At 39.9% G+C, this 23,864-nt stretch overlaps 1 protein-coding gene across 1 annotated transcript in view; it reads right to left on the bottom strand.

Moving 5' to 3' along the window:
* CDK19 (cyclin dependent kinase 19) overlaps nt 1-23,864 on the bottom strand; it is a 78,663-nt gene that overhangs the window by 9,599 nt on the left and 45,200 nt on the right. The window contains 7 exon segments of the mRNA XM_081905527.1: nt 1,475-1,553; nt 2,925-3,022; nt 3,817-3,889; nt 4,659-4,728; nt 4,896-5,039; nt 12,174-12,305; nt 13,320-13,377. Coding sequence (XP_081761653.1) covers nt 1,475-1,553; nt 2,925-3,022; nt 3,817-3,889; nt 4,659-4,728; nt 4,896-5,039; nt 12,174-12,305; nt 13,320-13,377 — 654 coding nt within the window.

Raw genomic sequence — 23,864 nt, 5'->3', positions numbered from 1 at the left:
CCTGTTGTTCCGCCCCATCCTGTGCTTCACCCTCCGGCACAGCAAGAGCATCTTAGAGGCAAACTAGCTCACTCTTCGACCTCTTCCCTTGTAACACCTGAGCCCGATTTTTGTAGGATTTCCATAGCATTACATATCATAAAGTAAGTGGGGTTAATAGTGAGAAAGTAAGAATTAAACAGCCACTAAAAAAACAAAAGAAGCTTTGGCGTCAATTTCTTTTCCCATGTCTCTCAGTGTAATAAAAGGGTTTCATTGTTTATAATCAGAAGGCTGAACAAAAGGCAACACAAAGCAAAAGGAATTTCCACTACCAAGGATACAAAACTCTGTTTTACCACTGTGAGAAGTTACAATTGAAACCATGTTTGTGCTTTTATTGCAAAAGAGGACATGTCTCTATTCAGTGGGACCAACCAGCCAGGACTACAGTTTGCAATTGTTAATCAGGTTTATGGCCAAAGTAATGTGCTCTTGGCCAAAGATCAAAGTAGTTGACTGAAATGTAGCCCTGTGAACCAGGGGTAAAAGGGAAATTGGTTTATTTGCTTTTGTTAACACCTGAAATGATTTAAGGCCATTTTAGACCGAGGGGGGGGGGGGAATTCTTGTAACAAGAATTAACTTCACCTAAGGCCTGAGAGTTGAAAAACTGTTTTGAAAATATATGACCAAACATGCATATTCTAAACTAGCTGTTGGGGATGCTGGATGCTTCATCATGTCACAAGAACCTCCTACTCTTTCTGCTTATGGCTATGTGATTGGAAATAGCCAAGTGCTGGGGGTCTCCTGGAGCTCTAAACATCAAATTTGGGTAAGCCAAGAGTATGGACAAGAGCACTGGCTAAAAAAACTAGCCTTTACGGGAATGCTGCTAAGGGAAAATCAGTTCCCTTCTCGTTTTACAACACTGAGCAGCCCTTCACTGAATATATGTGGCAGGAGGATTGTGCAAAGAAGCCACCCCAAACGTATGGAAGAATATGGAATCTTATGGACTAATTTAATTTGTGTCAACTCTGCATTCTTTATTTTATGAAGGTTTGTGGAGACCAAAGTCCTCTTGTTGTATGTGTTTTTGTAAATGGAAAATCAATCAAAACACTTAAACAAAAAACCACCCAAGTCAAGGCCCTCTGCTACCCAGAATATAGGGCATAAAGGGCTGGAGGGAAATTTCTCATCAACTGAAAGATATCCTCGTCAGATGATTAGAGCCAAAAGCATCCTCTCTTGCTTCCTCCAGCCATGTGTTACTAAATTAGCTGTTCAAGATAAATCAACCCATGCCCCTGTAAAGGATCAGGCGTGAAAATGCTACATATTTTAGAAATGTCCCATGACACTGTGCTGGGATAGTCTTGACCAGGAATGTGTGTCTGATACAACCCCCTGTGTTCTGTCAGTGTTTCTGCCAAGGAACCATATTTTCTTCTTCTTTACTGTTAGTTGAGTAATCTTTGAACTATACCTTATCCCCTTTCTCCTCAGGTTCATCCTCGTTGAGAAATTCTCGTTTTGGGTAAGGAATCTGGCAGCCAGCAAAAACACTGAGGCAGAGAAAGAAAACATTGAGGGTGTTATCCTTCAATCTTGCATTTATTTAAAAGTACTACAATCTTAAAGACTTCATTTGGAAATAATACAAAATTACAGTTTAGTGTTCCATGAACAAGCTTTGGCTAATGAATTTCACAACACGCACACCTTGCCAGGCATGGATGTGAAAACGTTGGAATTTTTTTTAGTTCATTTTTAGCTACCTCATTGGTCATGTTGGGATGTCATCATAAACTGTGTTTTATCATGATGGAAATGACCCTCATTTCGCTCTGGGCTTACATGTTCTTCTCCAGTGGTGTGGCTGTGAGAAATTTGGGAACATTCACTTCCATTTTTTCTTAACCGCAGCTTTTCATATTGGTCAAATCTGACAAAGCTGTGTTTAATCTTAACCATAGTTTGGAGTAAGTCCACTTCAAACCATGGTTCATAAGCTAGTGTGTTTCAAGCTACAGTTAATATTAACCACAGTTTAGGGGTGAAGGGTCAACTTTCCACTGCAGCTGCATTGTTCAAGAAGGCTGCATTGCCCCAACACTTAGGCTTGAAAAAATGCATTATATTTAAAAATTTCCTCCATGCTTTGTTGTTTAGTCGTTCAGTCGTGTCCGACTCTTCGTGAGCCCGTGGACCAGAGCACGCCAGGCACTCCTGTCTTCCACTGCCTCCTGCAGTTTGGCCAAACTCATGCTCGTAGCTTCGCAAACACTGTCCATCCATCTCGTCCTCTGTTGTCCCCTTCTCCTTGTGCCCTCAATCTTTCCCAACATCAGGGTCTTTTTCAGGGGTCCTCCATGCTACAAATAGGCTTAAAGAAAGCCCACTACAGGAACTGATAGAATGCTTTTTTTCCAATCATGCTCTGCTATGGCTCCCAACCAAACCAAGAAACTATGGGAAGTATGTCTCATTGAACTCAATGGGACTTACTTCAGAGTAGGACTGTACCATTGACTGTGCTGTATAAAAATGAAGTTTATGTTCAGAGGAAAAACCTGTAAATAATGTTTGCAAGTTCTCTTCACTTTTACTAAATTTGATAACTCATAGGGAAATCTCTGTCCATTTAGTGAACTGCATCATCAAGCTGACTGTCTCCTGGAAAAGGCAAGTGATCAAATGTAAGTTTTTCTTTTTTTATCCCTTGCACTCAGCTATTCCTTACTGAATGGAGAAAGCATACTTTCACTTGGTACGTAAGTAGGTGTTTCAGGGATATAGCCGGACAAAAATTCTGCCTTGTGAACTATTTAGACCTATTTATTTTTATATATTCACAGGGCACACAGATAGCCAAATTTACCGTTAACAAGAAGGGGAAAGCTCTAAAGAAGGAAAGGGTTAGCAGAGAGACATACTCTGACGTAGGCAGTGGGTCCTCTTGGAAGTAGGGATCCTGCAAAGCTTGCTCTGAGGTAATTCTTTTTGTAGGATCCATAGTGAGAAGTTTTTGAAGCTGTGTAGCACAATATGAGAGAAAGTAAGTTTATATGAATAGCACTCACTGGGTTATATGCCAAAATACCAAGTATTAAATGGTAACTAAATCAAAGAAAAACTTAGGATTTCATACACAGAAAGAATGCTGCTTATCTTTATAGTAACACAAAAATTGTGGTTAATACATGTGGTTACACCCTCAATTTGTATCATTTGTAATTCAGAAAAAAAGACTTTTCAGGAGAAGAAACTTAGTTGTCCCTCCTTTGTCTACAATAAGATGTCATAAAAAGTTCAGAACAAAAGTCTATCTCGTCTAGCATCTCGTTCCCTACAGTGGCCATCCAAATGCTTCTGGGAATCCCACAAGAAGTGGAAGAAAGCAACTTTACTTTACTTCTGCATGCCAGGAACTAATATTCAGTAGGGCAACCAGCAATGTCACATTTGAGTTTCTTTACTCTTGGATGATGACATTTGGAACTGGTGGCTCATTAATTTTTAGTCAGTCCTAAAACTTTAGGGCTAATTGAAAAAATAATCAGTCAGGCCAATAACATTAAGAACACCAAAAATAAAAAAAAAGAAAACAGATTTTTAAAAGTATTCAGTACTCAAATCCGTGCATCTTTATCCTCATTTTCTGTCTGAAAAAGGGACGCCTGTAATCCGATACAGAGATTTCCTGGGAGGAAGACCAAATGAACTCTACAGAAATTTATTTTTGAATAGACATATATGGAACTGTGCTTATTATTTTACAAAATAAGCAGTCTTCAACAGCACTATGAGATGGGCAGCGTAACTTACCAAAAGAAATACTTTGCTATCAGGCTTAACTTTGTGTTTTTCCATATATTTTATGAGGCTACTATTGGCATACCTGAAAAACCCAATGGAAAAACATGTTTCAAAAGAGTAACACATTAACAAAAACATAGAAATGTATGTAGTAATTTACATTCCAAATAACACTTTCTGAGGTTTTTTTTAATTTACCGAGACAAATGATGTACTGCAAGGCAGGTGGTGGTATTTGGTTTGTGTCTCATGAATATCACTTTTCTTTATTCAAACATGTAAACATGGATATGGCAGTATGTTTTATTATGGGATGTGAGGTAAAAGGTATTGGTATTTATTGGGTATGGGATATGTTACAACAAATGCAGGGGTGACTGACTTGTCACAAAATTCCTACATTTATCAGTCTGATTAATTGATATCCCATTTTTAACTGAGGTTCAAGGAAGCTAAAAATACCACAAAACAACATAAATAATACAAAATATAAACAGTAGCAAGTGATAGAATTGAAGCTTAAACCAGGATACAGAAAAAACATAAAAACAGAAGAATGAATATTGAAGGCTCGTCATCATACAGTCATACTACTCTGCCTAGAGTAACTACATGGAGTCCTCAGTCCCAGGCAGCATGGCTAGTAGTCAAGGATGAGGAAGTTGTAGTCCAACAATACGTAGAGAGCACAATTGTTGACTACAGTACCCTTGTACTAAGCAACGTGTTACATATAAATGAAGTCAATATAAAGTTGGTCCTAATAATAATATTTTAGAAGCATAATTTTGGTCCTAATAATAATATTTTAGAAGCATAATTGCCATTAGTCAATGATACATAGCACTTACGTTGTTCTCCTAAAGTCCTTTTGAAGTGTAGGATATTCTGGCATCTTCCTAATGTCTTCCCAGTCTTTATCTTTGACAAGAAAAAGCAATTTGAAAACTTATTGAAGGATAAGAAAATATACTGTACACAAAATAATGCATTTTTACTCCCCGGTAATATAAGACTCTAATTTATTGGGAGTGGTCAGAAATCAAATAAAGGTTTTTGCATGTGGCTCCTTCATAACATTAAATTACCTGCAGGAAATCCCATTACACTGAATATGCGATCAAGTTGATCATGATGAAAAGGATTGCTTGTTTTGATGTCTTCCTGACGACAGTGGAAGATAGGTTCTGAAGTCAATAGCTCAGCAAATATGCAGCCAATGGCCCATATATCTAGGAAAGAAGATCACATATGCAATCTAGGTATCCTCATTTATTTTTTCACTGAAGTAAGATACTTCTAATGTTCATCACAAAATGATGTGATGAAATATATAGCAAATATGGATAAACAAAAATGGCAAAGTTGTGATGCAACTAAATGAAACAAAATGCCCTGTAAATTCCACATGAATACAGTACATGCTTTCATAATCAGATATTGTACAGAACTAATTCAAAGCAGAAAAACTATTATGTCTGATGACAAACAAAAGCTATTTTGTTGACTATCTAAAAAGACATTTGAACAAACTCAAGTAGGAATTTTCTGCAACATTTCAAACTTCTTCAACCAAATTATGAATGCCAGCAATGATTATCAACCCTCATTTTGGAATTTCCCAAAGGAGGTTGTTTAGGGCGGGTTAGATGGGGAGGGTGCATATAATGATGAAGAATCAAACAAATTATTTGGCCCAAAGGTACTTTCATGACAGTCACATGAAGAAGTTTCTATTTATATAAAATTAGCCCAGGGCATTTCTGGTTGAAAGGAGACTGGTTGAGTTGTGCTGGGGAAGGGTGTGAGGAGCTGAAACATACTGCTGTGATTGTCCCCCTGAAGGGCCAGCAGGAGTGTCAAAGATGACAAGAGAGCTTGTAGAATTGGAAGCTACATTCACTGTCTAGAAAACACGTGCTGTGCATGAGAGTAACACTCTTACCCCTATCGTATGTCCCACAGCAATGGGCATTCAGAAGTACGCAGCATCAGAGCACAGAGGTGACATTTAGCTATCATGACTGGGAGTTGTTCAAAGAACTATCCTCCATGAATTTGTTTAACCCTCATTAAAACATACTCGTACTTGCACACGGTGAACAATCCTTATTGAACCCAGTGGGACTTTCCTGGGTTAACAGGTAGAGGATTCCACTCTTAGCCAGGGGCAATCAGCTGCTGCCAGCACCATTTTCTTTTTCTTTTCTTTTTTATAAATATTTATTAAGATTTTTTAGATACAAATGCACAGATAATAAACAGTATAACATGTATCATAACACAGTTTCATAGCTTCTTTGGACTCCCTCACATCTCCCGCTCCCACTTTCATCATTGTAAATTTTTACCAGCAATTTATCATCTTGTTTACGTTCTTGTGTCCTGCACATTTAAATGTAGTCTAATAATTCTCCAAAAGGTTTATATTTTCCTCAATCTCACTTATCATCCTGATTCCATCTAGTTTAGTGGTGCTCAATTACTTATGATCTAGCATCCTTCTTAACATTCAACCAAATTACAGTATTTTTGTAAATAAGTCTTGAATTTCTTCCAGTCTTCTTCAACCCTCTCCTCTCCCAGGTCTCGGATTCTGCCGGTCATCTCAGCCAGTTCCATATAGTCTATCAGTTGCATCTGCCATTCTTCCAGTGTGGGTAGATCTTGGGTTTTCCAATGCTTGGCGATGAGTATCCTTGCTGCCGTTGTTGCATACAGAAAAAAAGTTCTTTCCTTCTTTATCACCCTCTGGCCGACAATACCCAGGAGGAAGGCCTCTGGTTTCTTAGGGAAGGTATACTTAAATACCTTTTTCAGCTCATTATATATCATTTCCCAGAAAGCCTTCACTCTAGGGCACGTCCACCAGAGGTGAAAGAATGTTCCTTCATTTCCTTTACATTTCCAGCATTTGTTATCAGACAAATGGTATATTTTGGCAAGTTTAACTGGAGTCATGTACCATCTATATATCATTTTCATTACATTTTCCTTCAACACATTACATGCAGTGAAGTTCAACCCAGTGGTCCACAACCTTTCCCAGTCCTCAAACATGATATTATACCCAATATCCTGTGCCCACTTTATCATAGCCGATTTAACCATTTCATCTTGTGTGTTCCATTTTAACAGCAAGTTATACATTCTTGAAAGTACCTTAGTCTTAGGTTCTAACAGTTCTGTTTCCAATTTCGATTTCTCCACCTGGAATCCTAACTTTTTATCATTTTTAAGGACTTCTTTAATCTGAGCGTAGTGTAACCAGTCTCGCACTTTATCCTTCATTTTCTCCAAACTCTGCAATTTCCAATTGTCTCCATCTTTTTCTAATATTTCCCAATATTTTGGCCATTTGGCCTCCATATTGGGGGGTTTTCGGGCCTTAGCTTCCAGAGGTGAAAGCCACCTTGGAGTTTTGTTTTCCAGTAAGTCTTTATATTTTGTCCAGACATTAAACACTGCTTTTCTGACAATATGGTTCTTAACCATTTTCTAGCAGTCATTTAAATAAATCTATGTTGTGTGAAGACTTTCCTTTATTTGTCCCAAATCTATAGTATTCTGAGAGGGAGAGAGAAATTCTCTTGTATTATTTTGGCCTCACTATTCCTAGCTTTATTAATGCATCTGCCATCGCCACCCCTTCTGCCGAAATCCCCCAGGAGAGACACAATATCATCATGTAGTGTTCCCCACATCCAAGGGCTTTTTTGGGGGGGGGATAGCAGCTGCTAGCCAGTGACTGCCAGAAAAAGCTTCAGAAATTAGCACTCAATCCTTTCCCCTCCCCCCAATTTTCTGGAGGTGTTTGGTTTTCCCATCCAAAATTTCAACTCCAGATTTCTCATGAGGACTTTCAGGTGAGCACTAAATTATTTTTGAGCTTTCTTTGAACTTTAATAGGAGCATTTATATATAAAAAAATCTAGCAACTAACTAATCATGGCTTGCACCAGTTAAGCATTAAGATAATAAAGCAGGGTTATTTGCTTTAAGTTTAATCATAAATTTAGAATGAAAACACTGCCATTTCGAGGAGCACTTAACATAGCAAGAGAGCTGACAGAGTTACAAAATCACAATTCTTGGGATCATGCTTTCAGCATTTTCAGGGCATTCATTTATTTACTGTTCTGAGGTATTCTTGCCTGAAACATATGCAAAAATAAAGGACACATATATTGTTTTACAGATACTGAAATTACTTCTCATGTTAAATTATTCTAGAATTTTACCAGGTACACTGTCACCATTCAACATAAATAAAACTCAATGCACTGAGGAAGGAAATTTGTCCACACTCATGATACCATAATGAAATCGCTTTTACCACAGTGATTATTAAGGTCTCTTAGTTATATACTTTGGGCATAATCTACCTAGTTAGTCACTGCCAAGTTCTATTGTTTTCAACAGGAGAGCTAAGCACATGCTTTGATCTGTTCCACCAAAAAACAAATTTGACTTGGGAACATGTAATTTTGGCTGGATTGTACACTTAGTTTTTTAAGAGCATGACATTTTGGTCTCAGGCTTCATGTACCATATTGCAAAATCACTCCATTGGCTGTTTACAGCAATATTTATTCTGTACATCTGTTATACAATTCTACATATTAAAAAATTGAGTCCTTGGTTTAAAAACACTATGAATAATAAGGAAAAGCTAGAATCACTCTTCAAATATACGAAGGGCTTGTCCCTACTGGAGTTCAATATGGATTTGACTCTGCTTGTGTCTCTTTCTTCTCTTTTTGTGGTGTTCATACATCCACAGATAATACAATAGGAGAAGAAAATCAGATATAAAACTGCGTGTTATGCGACTGAAGTGCAGCATATGGGCAGGATTTTGCACAGGTGTGGTGGTGTTTCACTGAGTGCCATCTATCATCACCACGCTTACTTCCACCTTGCTTCTATCAGCCTTGAACTTTTCCACTGTTTCCACTGGTTGTTGCTGAAGGCACATTTGCAGTATTCTTATTTTTGAATCAGCTCTTTTGTGCACTGATCTAGGTTAAAAATATCCTTGGAAGGAGAAGGGGCGGGGGAAAGTGTGGGTGATTCCAAATCCTTGCCTGACTTTGAGCAACACACTTATTTCTTTAACAAGCTGATATCCTCTCCAACTAAGGATATGCTCCAGGAGTGGGAAGAGGTGGGCTCTGGGAAAGCAACAGGAATGCAGAAAGATGGGTTTGTGATGGATGAGTTGACTGCATGGTGAGATAGTATAGTGAGCACTCACAATGCACGTTGGCCCCCGTGAAGTCGGAAAATGTAGCCATGAAATCCTGGAAGCAAATTAAGTTGCTGGGTAGGATGCTGAAATCCAGGACCCCCAACACAACATTCTCAGAAATGCTACTGTGTAGGTGGTGTCAGAAGAAAAAGTTCAGATGTGTTAGGTACCAGAAAATGTTTTGGAGAAAGCCCCAAAATTTCAAAAGGATAGACTCCACTTGAGAAAAATGGTTTGGATGAGAGTCAATAATCAAAGTCAATCCTGACAGGACAAAGGTTCCATAAGTAGGTGGTTCGTCTCGTCTAAGAAATGTTGTTGTACTCCCCTTAAAAGGGTAAAACACCGAGTTTGGGCGTGCTCCTGGCTCCAGCTTTGTCAATGCAAGCTCAGATAGTGGCAAGGAGTGCCTTTCATCTGCTTAGGCTGCTGTGCCAGGCTCAGCTTTAGCTATCCATCCTTGAGAAACATCTAGGATTGTCTACCGTAATGCGTGGTACGTTGGACTGCCTTTGAAGACTGTTTGGCAATTCCAGTCAGTTGAAAATGCAGCTGCCAGGATGTTGATCAGGATTGGTTGTTGGGAACATATCTCACCAGTTATTGCAATAAGTTCACTGTCTTCCAGGCTGTTCCCAAGTACGAGTCAAAGTGCCGGTGATTCCTTTCAAGCTTTGTATGGCTTACAACCCAGGCACCTGAAGGAATGTCTGCTCTCATAAGCGAGTTGTCCATACACGGAGGCTCCTTCCATTCTTCAGAAGAGGCTGTCCTCTAGGTGCCGTGCCAGGTAATGCACGTGGCCACCAGAGAGCCTTTTTGGTGATGTGGTTCTGTTTCTTGAACTCACTCCCAGATAGGCTTGTCTGGCATCAGTATTGTTATTCTTCTGGCGCCAAGCAAATGTGCTTTCGTTCTCCCAGGCTTTTAAATGTATTTTAATACATTTTCTGCTTTAACATGTTTGCTGTACTTTAATTATCTTGATTTTGTAAGCCATCCTAGAAGTTCCGCTGAAGGGCATATAGGTATGTATGGGTCTACCTATCTAGCCACACACACACACACACACACGCATAATGAACAGTTATAGATGACACATTCCCTGCAAATATATTGGTTGTCCTTTCCCTACATGCTGAACTTCAAAAGGAGTGCTTATAAATCTACAAGCTATTACTAAATAAGGCAAGTCCTCTTATTAGGGTTGTGCAATTTAGATTCAAATGGTATCTAATATAAATATATTTCAAGCTGTAGCGTGAGATTTGAATCACACCACAGAAAGAATGTGCATGTAATAAGCACTGTAGCTGCAAAGCATTATATGATTAACTCATTAACTTTTTTTTGGTAAAGTGTGCATAATGCTAGAGGCAAGTCTGGACTCAAGAGGTACATAAACATTTATAGTTATTATGTCTGCTGCTTGTCCTCCTTGCCATGAACCTTCATATGACTATCCTGGTATATTTATCTGTCTGATCGTGTCTTATCATGGCCTTCAATAACACATCTTGGAACACAGTTGTACCACAGCTTCTCTAACTTTCTCAATTTACCACACTTATCCTTGGGCATTTTTCTCTGGATGTGTCACATGCTACAGGGATTTCACATTTTCGGCACAACCAAACTGCTATATTTAACATCTAGGAAAATGCAGTGTATCTCCCATAGTGCCCCCAGCTTTGGTTGTGGCCACATGTATGTGCTTTGTGGGTTTAGTTTGAGATCATCACAAACCTTCCTTCCTCTTTATCCACTTTCCCCTATTGCATGAAGCACTTAAAACACACACACACACATACGTAGTTTTAGAGGTTGTGAACTCCCCTGCTCCTAATGAAACCATAGTGCTTTATATAACAGTAAGACCAACCACCCAACTGCTTAGCCATCATTTAGATAGGCTGGGATCCCACTATTTAAGGTGTTTGTTTGTATTTTCCACTATTGCTTCATCCTGTACTGGTAAGTGCATTATGCAGAACACCTAGACAAGCAACTTTCAAAAGCCACTGCATGCAGTAGAACGTGCATCTCAAGACACTGCATTGGTCTGAAAGTGACCAAAAGAAACAATATGCCCATTGTATTCCATTGTATGCCCATTGTACAATGGTACAAACAAAGTAATGTGCCATTGTAACTACAGAGCATGTATATGTATGGATATATGTGGAATGGGTGAAGCACAGTCAGTGAACAGTTCAGCTGATCATATGAACCCTCAGTAACAAACTCAAATACCAAATTGATCAGTGAAAATATTGCCATTTAATAGCTTGTTTAGAATCCTATACAGGTATTTCTCTTAGCCCTGATGTGATCTTGTCAATATTTTTTTTTAAGGGATGGCCAACTTGTGGCCCTCCAGATGTCAGTGGAGTACAGCCTCATCAGCCATGACCCACCCTCTTATTTCCTTCCCCTGTATCTTCACATTTCTAGATAGCAGTATGAAAGCATAAAATCCAAGGACATGACATTTGAAGGCAGAACATCTGGGATATTAAAGGCTGCCAAAATGCAGAGGCTAAAAATGGAAAGGTACGTGCTAGTGATGTAATGGATGCAGATAATGGTACTGGAGGAATGTCAGACAGCTCACTCAATGGGATAACAGTGATTGAAAATACAAGATTAATACTAAGTGGCCATTAGAGACACCTCACTTTCTAAATCTGCATCAGCACTAACACAAAGTTCTTACTGGAGGCACCACTCTCAGATGTTTCAGCGATTAGCTCAGAGGATGGGTGAATGAGAACATGCTGCCATTTCCCCTGTAATTATGGAAGGCCTTTTGATAGAGATGGCTTGAAGCATAGAATCTTTGGCACCAGAGATCCTTGGAAGAGACCAGAAAAAGCCTGGCAGCTGGATACATCCCATTATATAGTAAGGGTGGGTGGGCCAGCACAAACACATTCATGCAGAAAACACCTTCGGCCTATTGTGCAGGCAGTTTACATGTTCACTGACGGGACCATGTCTTGTTTCTGAAACGTACTTGCACCAGAAATTTCCTAGAAGTGACATATTCCTAGATTGCAAAACCTAATATCTATACTTCTGGAGACTAAAAAGGTAAGTCTAGCCACCTGCTTACCAATGGCCTTTGTGTAGTGCCTTGCACCAAGTAACAATTCTGGGGCTCTGTACCAGAACGTCACCACAACTGGATCCAGATCTGCAAGTGGCTTAAGAGGTGAGTTGAATAACCGTGCAAAGCCCATATCAGCTGAAAAACAAAACAGTATTTTTATTATACCAAGAGCAAAAGCTTTGAAAGCAAGCTGCAGTGCACTGTACAATTAATATGGGGGGAACTAGACAATGCCTGTGCCTGCTGAACCTCAGAGGGGAGTGGCAGAATAAAACATTACAGAATAAAGTCAAATATAAAGTATACTTTCAAAGCAACATAATTAACAGAAACTATAAAGTTATCTTAAAGATTTCAAAATAAAACATTACAAAGGAAGTCAGCTACAGAACACACATTTAACGCAGTATATAAAATGCACATTTAAAACAGCATAATTAGCAATAAAATAAGATATTATCATGAGTATAAACATTGCTGCTGCTGTTGCTGCCAATCCCGCCAATGGTGGTTCATGGCGGATAGCGGCTGTGGAAGCTCAGGCTTGATGACGTGAGTCTGCACTAAGTGACAGTCAAGACGGTCTCTGGCCCCTTCAGCAGCCTCAGCTTTTGTAGCTGGAGTCAGTCAGGGCCAGGTGGAAAAAGACCTCCAAGTCATGGAGCAGGTCTTCCAGGATTCATAGCCATGATCATCTTTGGCCCTTCAGCGGTCATTAGATTAAAGGTAAAGGTACCCCTGCCCGTACGGGCCAGTCTTGCCAGACTCTGGGGTTGTGCGCCCATCTCACTCAAGAGGCCAGGGGCCAGCGCTGTCCGGAGACACTTCCGGGTCACGTGGCCAGTGTGACATCGCTGCTCTGGCGAGCCAGAGCTGCACACGGAAACGCCGTTTACCTTCCCGCTAGAAAGCGGTCCCTATTTATCTACTTGCACCCGAGGGTGCTTTCGAACTGCTAGGTTGGCAGGCGCTGGGACTGAGCAGCGGGAGCGCACCCCGCCGCGGGGATTCGAACCGCCGACCTTTCGATCGGCAAGCCCTAGGCGCTGAGGCTTTAACCCACAGCGCCACCCGCGTCCCGGTCATTAGATTACAACCTTAATAAAAGCAGTTGCAACAATTTGCATTAGAAATGTAATGAATACTTACCAATTTTAACTCTTCCTCTTTCAGGACCTTCTCCCATTACCAGAATATTTGCTGGTTTCTGAAAAAGAGGTTAAATATTCTGCTGACTAGCTGTTAAATCCACATAAAATTAAGTCTTCTGTGTACTTTAGAAGTTTAAAGTACTCAGATCATGATCACCTTTCCTTTTTGAAATACCGTTTTAAATTGTATGCAAGCAAATAGTTCATGAACTATTTTAAATTACTCTGTTTTACATTATGCAAAACAGAGTTTCAAATAATCACAATACTGGCCTGTTGCTGCAACGGCCTGTCTTTCCCCGCTGCAGTTGCCCATGGCTGTAAACCAGGAAGGCGGGGAAGCAAAAGGTACCAACTGGAGCAGTTCCAACTTTTGTACCACATTTGCTATTTGGAACTAGTAAGACCAAACATCAGCAACACAGTTAAATCTGCTGTTTAGATTAGAGATAATTGCAACTCCCATTAATTTTGTAGGTTTCAAGCAAATATCCTGAACGAAATAAAACTGCATAAAATATAACTGTGAAATCTGTCAATGCATACTATGAGGTAGGTTTTGGTTCAATAGCAATCTAAGATGACGTAGGAAGAAAATGAATTGAGCACAACAGCATGAGCTATATCTGTGAAACAGCTATGAAGTTTGCAGGTCTGTTTCTGAGTACAGCCATTAGTGAAAACCACCTTATGTCCCTCTCTATCTCCCAGCTTTTCCTTATCCTATTTTACCAAATTATACAAGTGACAATTTAAGCTCTTCCCTCCTTCTCTTGTTATTCCACTAAGTTTGGCAGATCCTCCAAATGCACCTTCTACTTTTTCCTTCCTTCCTTCCTTCCAATAAACCAACCAACATAATACCATTTCACTATGAATACTGGACAGATGTTTACAGAACATCATTTGAGAAGCACTATACATAAACTTTATATTGTTAGTAGAGTTTGAAAACAGGTCCTCCAGCACTAGGTAGAAAGTATTGGGCAATTTTGAATCTCATTTGAATCTACTTAGAAACATAGAATCATAATTGCTTTGATGAAAACACCTTTGGAGATTGATCGATTTGTTCCTTACTGTTTTTTCCCCTCCAGAAGAATTCAAGAAACTTTACTTACATGTGAAGTTGAAGTAAATACATTAGACCATTTTATGGTGTTGAATATTTTAAGGAATTAGTACAGAAGAATCATATTAGCAAATGAAAGAGTGTGTTTGCGCATCCACCTGAATACATGTAGACTAAAACTGTGGGTAGGGAGCAGGGGTGTATTTTTACTTGTATTTGCTTGAACATGAGTAGAACAACATGCACAGTCAGGGACTGAGTGGGCGGAATGACTCACATCAGATGCTGGGAGTGGGGCTTGCATGCATGCTCCTGTACACGAATTCATTCTTCACGTGTCCAGGCATTTGCCTGGTCTAAATATATGCATGTATAAGAAGACTAAAAAGCTTATGTAGGTATATATATGACTGAAGAAAGAAAGTATGTAGTTGTTGTTATCCATAAGAAAATGCAGCAAACATTATAAGCCAAAGACAGCATTAAGATCTCCAACACTAACTTCAGAAAAGACGCATGCGTTCAGCAAATCCAGGGACATCTCAAGGGCATGCCTCCGCTTTGGACACTGGCATTCATTCCAATGAAAACATGAGAATTCATGGTTCAAAATTACCTATCAGATCTCTTATAATAGTATATGTGCTTCCTAATTACGTCAACACCTCTGGGCCAGTTAACACCTAGTTTAAAGATCTTATACTTTTAAAACTCAGCTTGCAGTGAACAGAAGATGCCAGCTCTTAAAGAAAATGATAGTACTGATCAGCTCATGTTTAGTTGCTATAGAAACAAAAGGTTAGATTTGGAATCTCATGTTTAAATTATCAGCAATAAAAACTGAACAAACAGATCCCTGCTGAGTGTGAACTATGGGGTCTGACTGTGTAGTAAAGGTGTAAATGTAGAATGTACAAGGTCAACAATAATAAACTGGAACCATCTGCTGCAGAAGTAGCATAGATGTTATAATTTAAGGCAAATTCCTTTGAGCAGTAAATAAGTAAATGATCATGTTTTCTTTCCTCCGGCTAGTGGGTGTAATGCAACGAATACAACTCTGAGAGGCAACACAAAGAGCAAGAGCCAAAAGTGCTCAGACAAACTATCATGTTCTTGAAGAATAAAAATAATTCAACATCAAACAGAAATCAAACTGTAAGAACATTGGAGCTGCTTTAATGCATGCAAGGGCAATCAATTCTTTAGTATGAAGGCCAGAAAGGAGCCAGCAAAAACCAAACATAAGTAAAACTGTCTGCAGCTTTGAATAAGAGGAACACAACTGATTAAATGATAAGGGAAACAATGGCCCACAGAATGCTAGCATTTAGTAGCCTTTACTGTTCCTGAGCTTATCTAGGATATAATTCTTTAGAGATACGACCTTCCCATGAGAAAAATGTTATCCTCTGGGTACTGCTGGTTTTTGTTTTTGTTTTTTTAAATCATTCACATGCAAACAAAAGCAGTTAACTATTGGAGCGTGCCACTATATCAAAACAATCCGGAGAAAATGATTCATGAGCATACAAAAAGGCACTTGGCTTACTAAGCCATTAATTCAAGAGAGGATCAAAATTGTTAGCATGCTTCCACAAGAAAAAGTGAAATTTTGCACACCCGTTATCCAAAACATCCTGATTACCAGGGGTAGGGTGAAAATAGGATATTTTACACATTGAAAGTTCAAATGTTCCCTGCTGCAAGTATTGTGTAGCTGTGGGTAATGGGCAACTATAGCTGTCCCTTTACGTCAGGAGAGCGTAATAACAATTAAACTTTAAAAAGCCTCTCAAATAATGTGAACTTGGCTCACCTCACCTTACCACCCCAAAGTGTGCATATATGAAGCATACCTAAAATGGCCTTGCCTTTTTCCAAGATGGCAGCATCACTACTTTGTACAAGTTCCAGCATTTTTACTATGCTCAAGAATTCCCTACTGCCCAACTATAGAGTGCATTGTCTAGAGCAGGGATGAGCCTCTAGCTCTCCAGATGTTGTTGAACTCCAAGTCCAATCTGCCTCAACCAACATGACCAACCCTCAGAGATGGTGTGAGTTGCTATCGAGTAACAACTGGAAAGCCACAATTTCCCCAGCCCTGGCACCTTTGTAAAGCTCTTAGTATGACTGCTGCTAGGGGACTTGGTGAGGTAGCCAAGGACTGCAATGTGACCTGTAGGCAGCCACGAGTTGCCCATGCCCACCTCTCATCTAGCTAGTAGTTTGCCCAGTGTCTCTCATTGACTATTGAAATAAAAAAATTAAGGTCTTAGATATATAAAAGATAAATGTTTGTAACTGCATATATAAACCATATGTCTGAAACCCCACAGAAAAAGTCCTGAAACCATTTTGTCCCTCCCAAATTGACCTCAAATATTTCTCTGCAAGGTTGAAGGAAAATGGAAAAGCCTCCTCATTGTCTTTTCATTCACAAATTCTGTCTTAAGGGTATGTCTGTGTATGAATAGGGTGAGTCTGTGACCTGGCTCGGGAACTAAGTATTTATCATTACAAAAGACTGGCCAGGCTCCCCCGGGTATCCAGTCAAGCAACCATTAACAGGTAACCTGCCAGACAGGAGATAAACAACGCACTCAGATTTCTGTTGTAGACTGCCCTTTCTGTGATGCAGAAATGATGCATCTGGGGGGTGGTCTTGAGCTACACCCCTTCTGTGATGTATGTATGATGTTTCTGGGGGTGGTCTTGGACTCCAGGGCGGGCAATTCAAAACGTCTATATAAGGGCAGGCACACCTTTGTTCTGGGTCCTCCTCCTTTCCTGCGTGTGAGGGGAGCACCCTGTTGCAACAGTTCAATAAAGATCAGGCTTACGAGCTGCTTGCTTCTCAATACTCTCTGGTTGGCCTCTGTTATGTTCTCCTACAAAGAACCTACAAAAGGACTCTATAAGGGATCTTGTGTCCCCCATAAGGGAATAAGGGCAGATTTTTGTTTATTACAGAATGGAAGTCACTTTTTGAAGTCAGGTGCACAAACTGAATTTAAACAGCAAATTATGTATCTGTAGAACCTTCACTCCCAAATGCCATGTGGTGTTTAATTGCTAATTTTAATAAGCAACGTAATAGGACATTGTGCTTCTTCTATTACTGATTGTGGGAGAGCCTAGCAATTTAAAAATGTGCACTTTTTAATTATTAAAATATAATAAAAAGGAATGAGTAAACATGATACACTGGATTTCAAGATGTTTATCCTGCCATGCTCGCCTTGTGAATAATGTAGTGATGTGTCTGTGTATTTTACTAAAATTGAAACCAGTGGTCAATGTTACAGGACCCTAGTTGAAACTTCATAGAAATCACATCATTGTGACACTACTGGAACAAAACCAAAGTGGCAATTAAGTATAGACTGAAATATAGGGAAATTGTTTCACAGTTTAGTTTTTAAAAGAAGTACAGTATAACCTGATATGATCAACAGAGATGGTATTGCCCACACAAAGATTCAGATATCTGAACTTTCAAAAATGGATGTCCCATCCCAATTAGCATTTTATAATGATAGCAGCAGATTTGGGGACAGCTCTTCTGCATATTCTAAGTGGAATATTAAATTATTTTATAAACAGGTTAAAAGGGATTGAGTACTGAAAAGGAATCAGAGCTACCGAAATAAAGAATTACTGTTATTAAACAAGATCTGTGCTAAAGCGGCAGAATTAATGTTTTGCACTTTCCTACTGTCAGTGTCTGCTAGTACATATTAACTTTTGAGAGCTGAACTTTCAGTTGGGCTCAGTTTGCTCTAGACCATTGAACAAATAACAGTATTTACATAATCTGAGTAGCAACCTATGTATGGGTGACCTGGCTAGGGTAGTGTTCTATACTGAAAACATTTTGACTGTTAACTTTGGCATAGTAACTTGCATATGATTCAAAAGCATGAGAGAAAAGAATGGTGGCCATGATCTTTGGCAGGTATTGCTCATGGAAGCTAATTGGCACTATCCATTCTCTGGGTTGTCAGCTGGACCGCTCTGGATCTAGATGGAAAATTAACCTCAGATAACAACAAGGCCTTGTGCAGTAGATGGTTCCAAAGTTACTCTGCACTGAGTGCCAACAATCCAAGAACCAGAGCCTAAAGGCTGAGAAAAGACACTCAGACAGGAAAGGAAGACTGCTTGGCGTGGTGTCTAGGTTCACTTTCAGGTGATGGAATGAATTGTACTGGAGTGATTGTTTTCTGTTGACGGGTAGGCAGCCTACCATGCAATGAATATCACTGAATTCCAGAACATAGCTGCATTTTAAGTGATTTTTTTAAAATGGAAGATCTGATCACTGATCTCTAACATCTGTTTAATTCGGCTCTTTCTTGAAGGCAGGTGATCCAATAAGCAGGGGAAATACAAAAGGGATAAATGGTTGGAGAATTCCCTAACCATCTAGCCCTTTTAATTTATTTGAGTCAGTGCAGTGCTTTGCGACTCCACAAATCATTCCCGCAAAGCTCTAACTGCTGATAATATTCACTTTTTGATGCTGCTTAGCTGTCATTGCTACTCCAGTCTGCTGCTGCCTCTGTGTCTTCGGAGACGTTTGAGGTTCTCTCTCCTTCGGAAAATGATATGAGCCAATCAGTTTCATGAAGTGAATATGGTGATGAGACAGTGTGCTAAGTTTTCCCACCTGTGGTAGATTTACATTGGTAATATTGTGATGGAGAAGGGTAACCCCCCCCCCTACTGTGGTCCCATTCTAATGGGAGTGGGGAGCTCTGGTAATGAAACCAGAGATCCAATCATGAATCTCGCTAAGTTTGGCCCTTAGAGGCTTGAAATGTATAATTCCACATTTATAATGCATGCTGATACTTTTTAGGTATTCTGATGAGTGTATTTAATAGAAGTAATAAATAACCCGGAGAAGTACTCTTTCCTACACAACACTCTTGATATGCTGAGAATGCATGCATGCATTTTCTAACATACAGTAACAACTTTCAAATATATGTGATGGTTAAAGTACATGCATGTAACTGCCCATCTGACTGAACTTAGTGGCTTTAGGCTAAATGAAACATGTTTGAATCTTCAAGTGAAATAGAAGGTTTGAAGGGTGGGCAGGAAGGAGAAGGGCAAGAATGTGACATGACTATTTACAGACAGAGGTTAATTTGTTTTAGTCTTTGTTGCAGTTGAGTTGGGAATACCTCAGAAAGAACAAAGAACAAAAAATAGATTCCCCCCCCCAAAAAAATACGTTGTAGCGATTGTTCTGTTAAAAAAGAAAGTAACTGAAAAAGAAGCTAATTTTAAATCAAGGATTCTGTGAATTCCAGACTTTTTACAATAGTACCACTATATTATACAAATAAGAGTGATATTTTTTCACCATCTGTGCATGCTGTTTTGAATAGCAAATTGTTAAGACACAATCAGCAGCACTATTTAAGAGCAGCACTCTAAAAATGCCTATTATAAATATTCCCTGAAGGACTTAGTATATCTAGATGATACAAACAATGTCCATAAAATGTCGACAAACTAAATATCAACATGGTACCAAGGACAAAGCCAAGAGATTAACATAGTTTTCCTTGTCTTCTTTACGGATACAATATTTTGCCACAGGACCGAACATTGATGGAGAAACATAACCCACAATATTTGCTGGGGTGGAATGAACACAAGGAAGCAAACCAAAAATGAGCCCCACTGAACTGCACCCATAAAACATTTTAAATGAATGTTTCTGATAACAAGTTAATATGCAGGGCTCTAACAAAAGCTGTTTTGAGCTAGACAGTCATATAACAAACTTTATTTCCTTTTCATTTTCTGCACCAGGGGACCGGAGTCAAGGGATAAAGCCAAGTCAGGACCAAACTAAGAGGCAAGGCTGAAAAGCAAGCTATAAATCAGGACCAGAGGAGAACAAAAGGAGACAGGACTCATCAAGACTCTATTGCTCGGGCAAGGCTCAAATGGAACAGGAAGACTTCTACTACTCCTTCCTGTCCAGGAAGATCCAATGGCCAGCTTTGGAAGGAAGAGGCTGACCAAGTTGGGAGTTGCCAACCTGGTGCCCATAAGCAGCATAGTAACTGCGAAGACCTTTATTGGTGCCCCACCTCCCCACGGAGCTCTTCCATCCGGTAAAAGGGGAATTGGACATTTCGGGGCGTATTGGTTTCCCGTGTGCACAACGGCCCAGGGAGGGGGCTGGTGTGGGGGTAATAATTTGTTATTATTTTTATCATAACCCTAATTTATTATTTATACCCTGCCCATCTGGCTCGGTTTCCCTAGCTAAATAGAACATGATTAAGTTGAAAAATGATCACTGCCAGTTTTTTATATTGGATGGTGGATCGCAACCTGTTGGATGCTGGATGTGCCTGGTATAGATCAGAAATGGGGAAACTTTTTGGCTCCATAGCTCAGCTCTTTGTTCCCCCCACCTTCACAGGCCAATCGTCTGATTTCAAAATGGTATAGGATGATTGAAAGGTGCGGTGACCAACCTACCTATCAAAGTTGGCCCACAGATGTGAGGTGGGGAAACACTGCCCAATAAGGCTTTTGGTAAGGCCTGAGCATGCCAGCCAGGTCCCAGCAGGAACTCACAGGCTCTCCTGAATCAAGCCAACTGAATTCCCTTCCCATCAGCTGACATTCAGCATTCAATCCTACTTTCTGCAGCTGCAGCTCTACCTGTGCCTCTAGGTGTGGCACAAGTGGACATGGATTAGGGAAAACCATGTCACAGGCCAAATGGGGAGAGCTAGAGGGCCAAATTTGGCCTGCTGGCCCGACATTTTTACTCCAAGTGTAGATGGTACAGCATGCAGTTCAACAGCTCACCACATGGGAGAGCTACATACAGATTTCAATATTCTGACTTTTAGGTCTGGGCACCATCTCACTCATCTGGGATCGCCAGCAACAACTCGGTCCTGACATCTATACATCAAACATGTGCCTTCCCCAAAAATATGGTTCCAGGAAAACATGACTATGGGCTGCATTCAACAACCCAGTTCCTTTAGTGGAAAACAGCACAAGAATTCCCACTAGCACAATGGGGCTTTACCTCCCCATCTCTCCCAAAACCATTCTGGAGGGTCAGTGAAAACTCCCAGAACAGTATGTGGTGGGAGGGAGGAAGACTGTTCTGTTGGGCAGGCAGAAATGCTTATGCTGACTGAATGATCTCCTTGGCAAAGAGTTGAATTCCACTCCACAATCTCTTCCCACACACTGTCAGCTTTTCTAGCCTGCAAGTAATGTTCATCACCTATGGAAGCAAGCAGGTCACCATACATTCAACATGCTAACCACAACTCATGTCCCTATGTCCCTAATGATCGGATCCTGCACACTACAAGTATTCAACCACTACCAGAAAATGTATGCTCAGCATTGAAATCATGTAGATGAAAGGTAGGTCTCTAAAGGTTTCCTATTGTGCCTTCTTACACAAAGATTCTCATTTTCTGTAACCGTCTCTCTGAGGACCAAGGAACATATTATGTTAAATGCATGCTCAGATTTCTGTGCAAACCACAGAATCCCTAATCTGGGCCGGGTCTGCAATGCAGGTAAAAAAAGGGGGATAACCTTTCACCTTCTTCTTCATGATCCCAAAGAAAACTGCACATGCACACACATCAGAAGGAAGCCTCTGTTGATGCCAGATCTGGGTGGGAAGGTGTTGCAACTGCTATTTAAAATGCACATACACAAATGCAAGTATGTTTTGCAAACAACTCTTGGGTGATCTTTTCAAGTAACAGAATGCCATTCAATGGTCTGCTAGGCAATTCTCTAATCCAGCCCACTGGAAATATTTAGCATCATGTCTTTAAGGTTTGATACTCATCAGTTTCCAACTCCTGGGATCAGCAGCCTTAGAACACTGGCTCCTTTCTCCATGGAAGCAGAATTACTGTCATGGGCCCCTGAGGAAAGGCAGCCTTCCTGGTAACATTTGTTTCCTGTATGAGATGCACAACAGGATCTTATATTTGTTTTGTTTGCAGATCTATATCACCACTGAGTAGCTGAACTATGACTGGTTCTCACAATATTTCACAGTTGTCTGTTATTTGAAATTTTCAGCAGGGGTATTTTATTCTCTCTGTGAAAGAATCTCCTGTCAGTCAGGACTGGTATGACATGCTCCAGGCTCCCCTCTACTGTTCAACTTCATGGATGTCCATGAATACTTTCATCAAACGCTACCACCAAAGGACAAGTGAAAGTTGAGCACTGTCTTAAAAAGCAAACAGACAAGGTAAACAGCTACCTTGTCAACGATCCAGGGGGCAGTCCACAATCCAGCATCAGTCACAGCCTGATTGATGATCTAGGACAGGTAACAAAATTTCTATAGGTGGCAGTGAGATTAAGAAGACATTTAAGCACCTGAAGTTGAAAAAAATATTCCCAGGGGCTTACTCTAAGTGTGTGTGTGTGTGTGTGTGTGTTTGAGATGCTGTTAGTATGATACACTTTTTGTATTTATCCAGGATTTAATAATACTGTAAGGTTTTGTTGTGCTGTATTTTTGGTCATATTTTTGGTCTGATGAAGATAGTAAACAGGAGAAGAAGAAGGAATGCATCTCATGATGGCACTTGTCTGAAGGTGCCTGTGGATCCTGTTAGACATGAATGCCAACAACTCAGGAGCAGCATGGCCAGAAAAGAACTGGCAAAATACTTTCCATTTTCCGTGACTGATTCCACATTCTCTGCATGGATTTAGAGAATCAAGATCAATAACGGCATGCAGGCACATGCTGCGGTGAGACCCATGGCAGTTCTGCACCAGATCTCCAAATAGAGCCACAGCACCCTAAGGCTGTTTCAATACATTCAGAGCTCTTTGCCGCTATACATTCAAACTGCTTCTGTTTATATTTCAGGGGTCTCGCATTAGCTGAAGGGCTTAATTTTTCCAACTCTCATGAATACTACATTCCAAAGGCTGAAGAGACGGATCCAGCTATCAAGAGGGAGGAGGGAAGAAATCTTTTTGTCCATTAGCGCTCATTGATGCAACTTCATCCAGTCATCGACAGCATACCAAAGGATGGTCTCCCAGTATCCATAACAGTGTAATACAAAGTTGTTAATGTGTTCAGAATTCAAATAGTTTCATTATTTATTTATATACTGCTATATCATAAAGCAACATCAAACTAGTAGTATCTATATATATAATAAAAAAGACACATAAAATGTAAAATCAGACACCATCAACTAACTATTATAGAAATATGTGTTCTTAATTGCCTGCATAAACATGTCAAAATAGAGGGATTTTCAGCAGGCATTTAAAGATTGAAACAGAAGGCACCCATTGAATCTCTACTGGCAGGGTATTAGAGATTGACTACAGAATCATTTAAATTACACCCACACTGGACACAAACAGCTTATGAAAATGTTTCTTTCACCTTTCAATAATTATGTACAA

This window comes from Podarcis melisellensis (genome assembly GCF_964234715.1).
Source record: "Podarcis melisellensis genome assembly, chromosome: 3".
NCBI lineage: Eukaryota > Metazoa > Chordata > Lepidosauria > Squamata > Lacertidae > Podarcis > Podarcis melisellensis.
The sequence above is the reverse complement of the archived record's forward strand: the minus strand, read 5'-3'. Positions and strand labels throughout refer to the sequence as shown.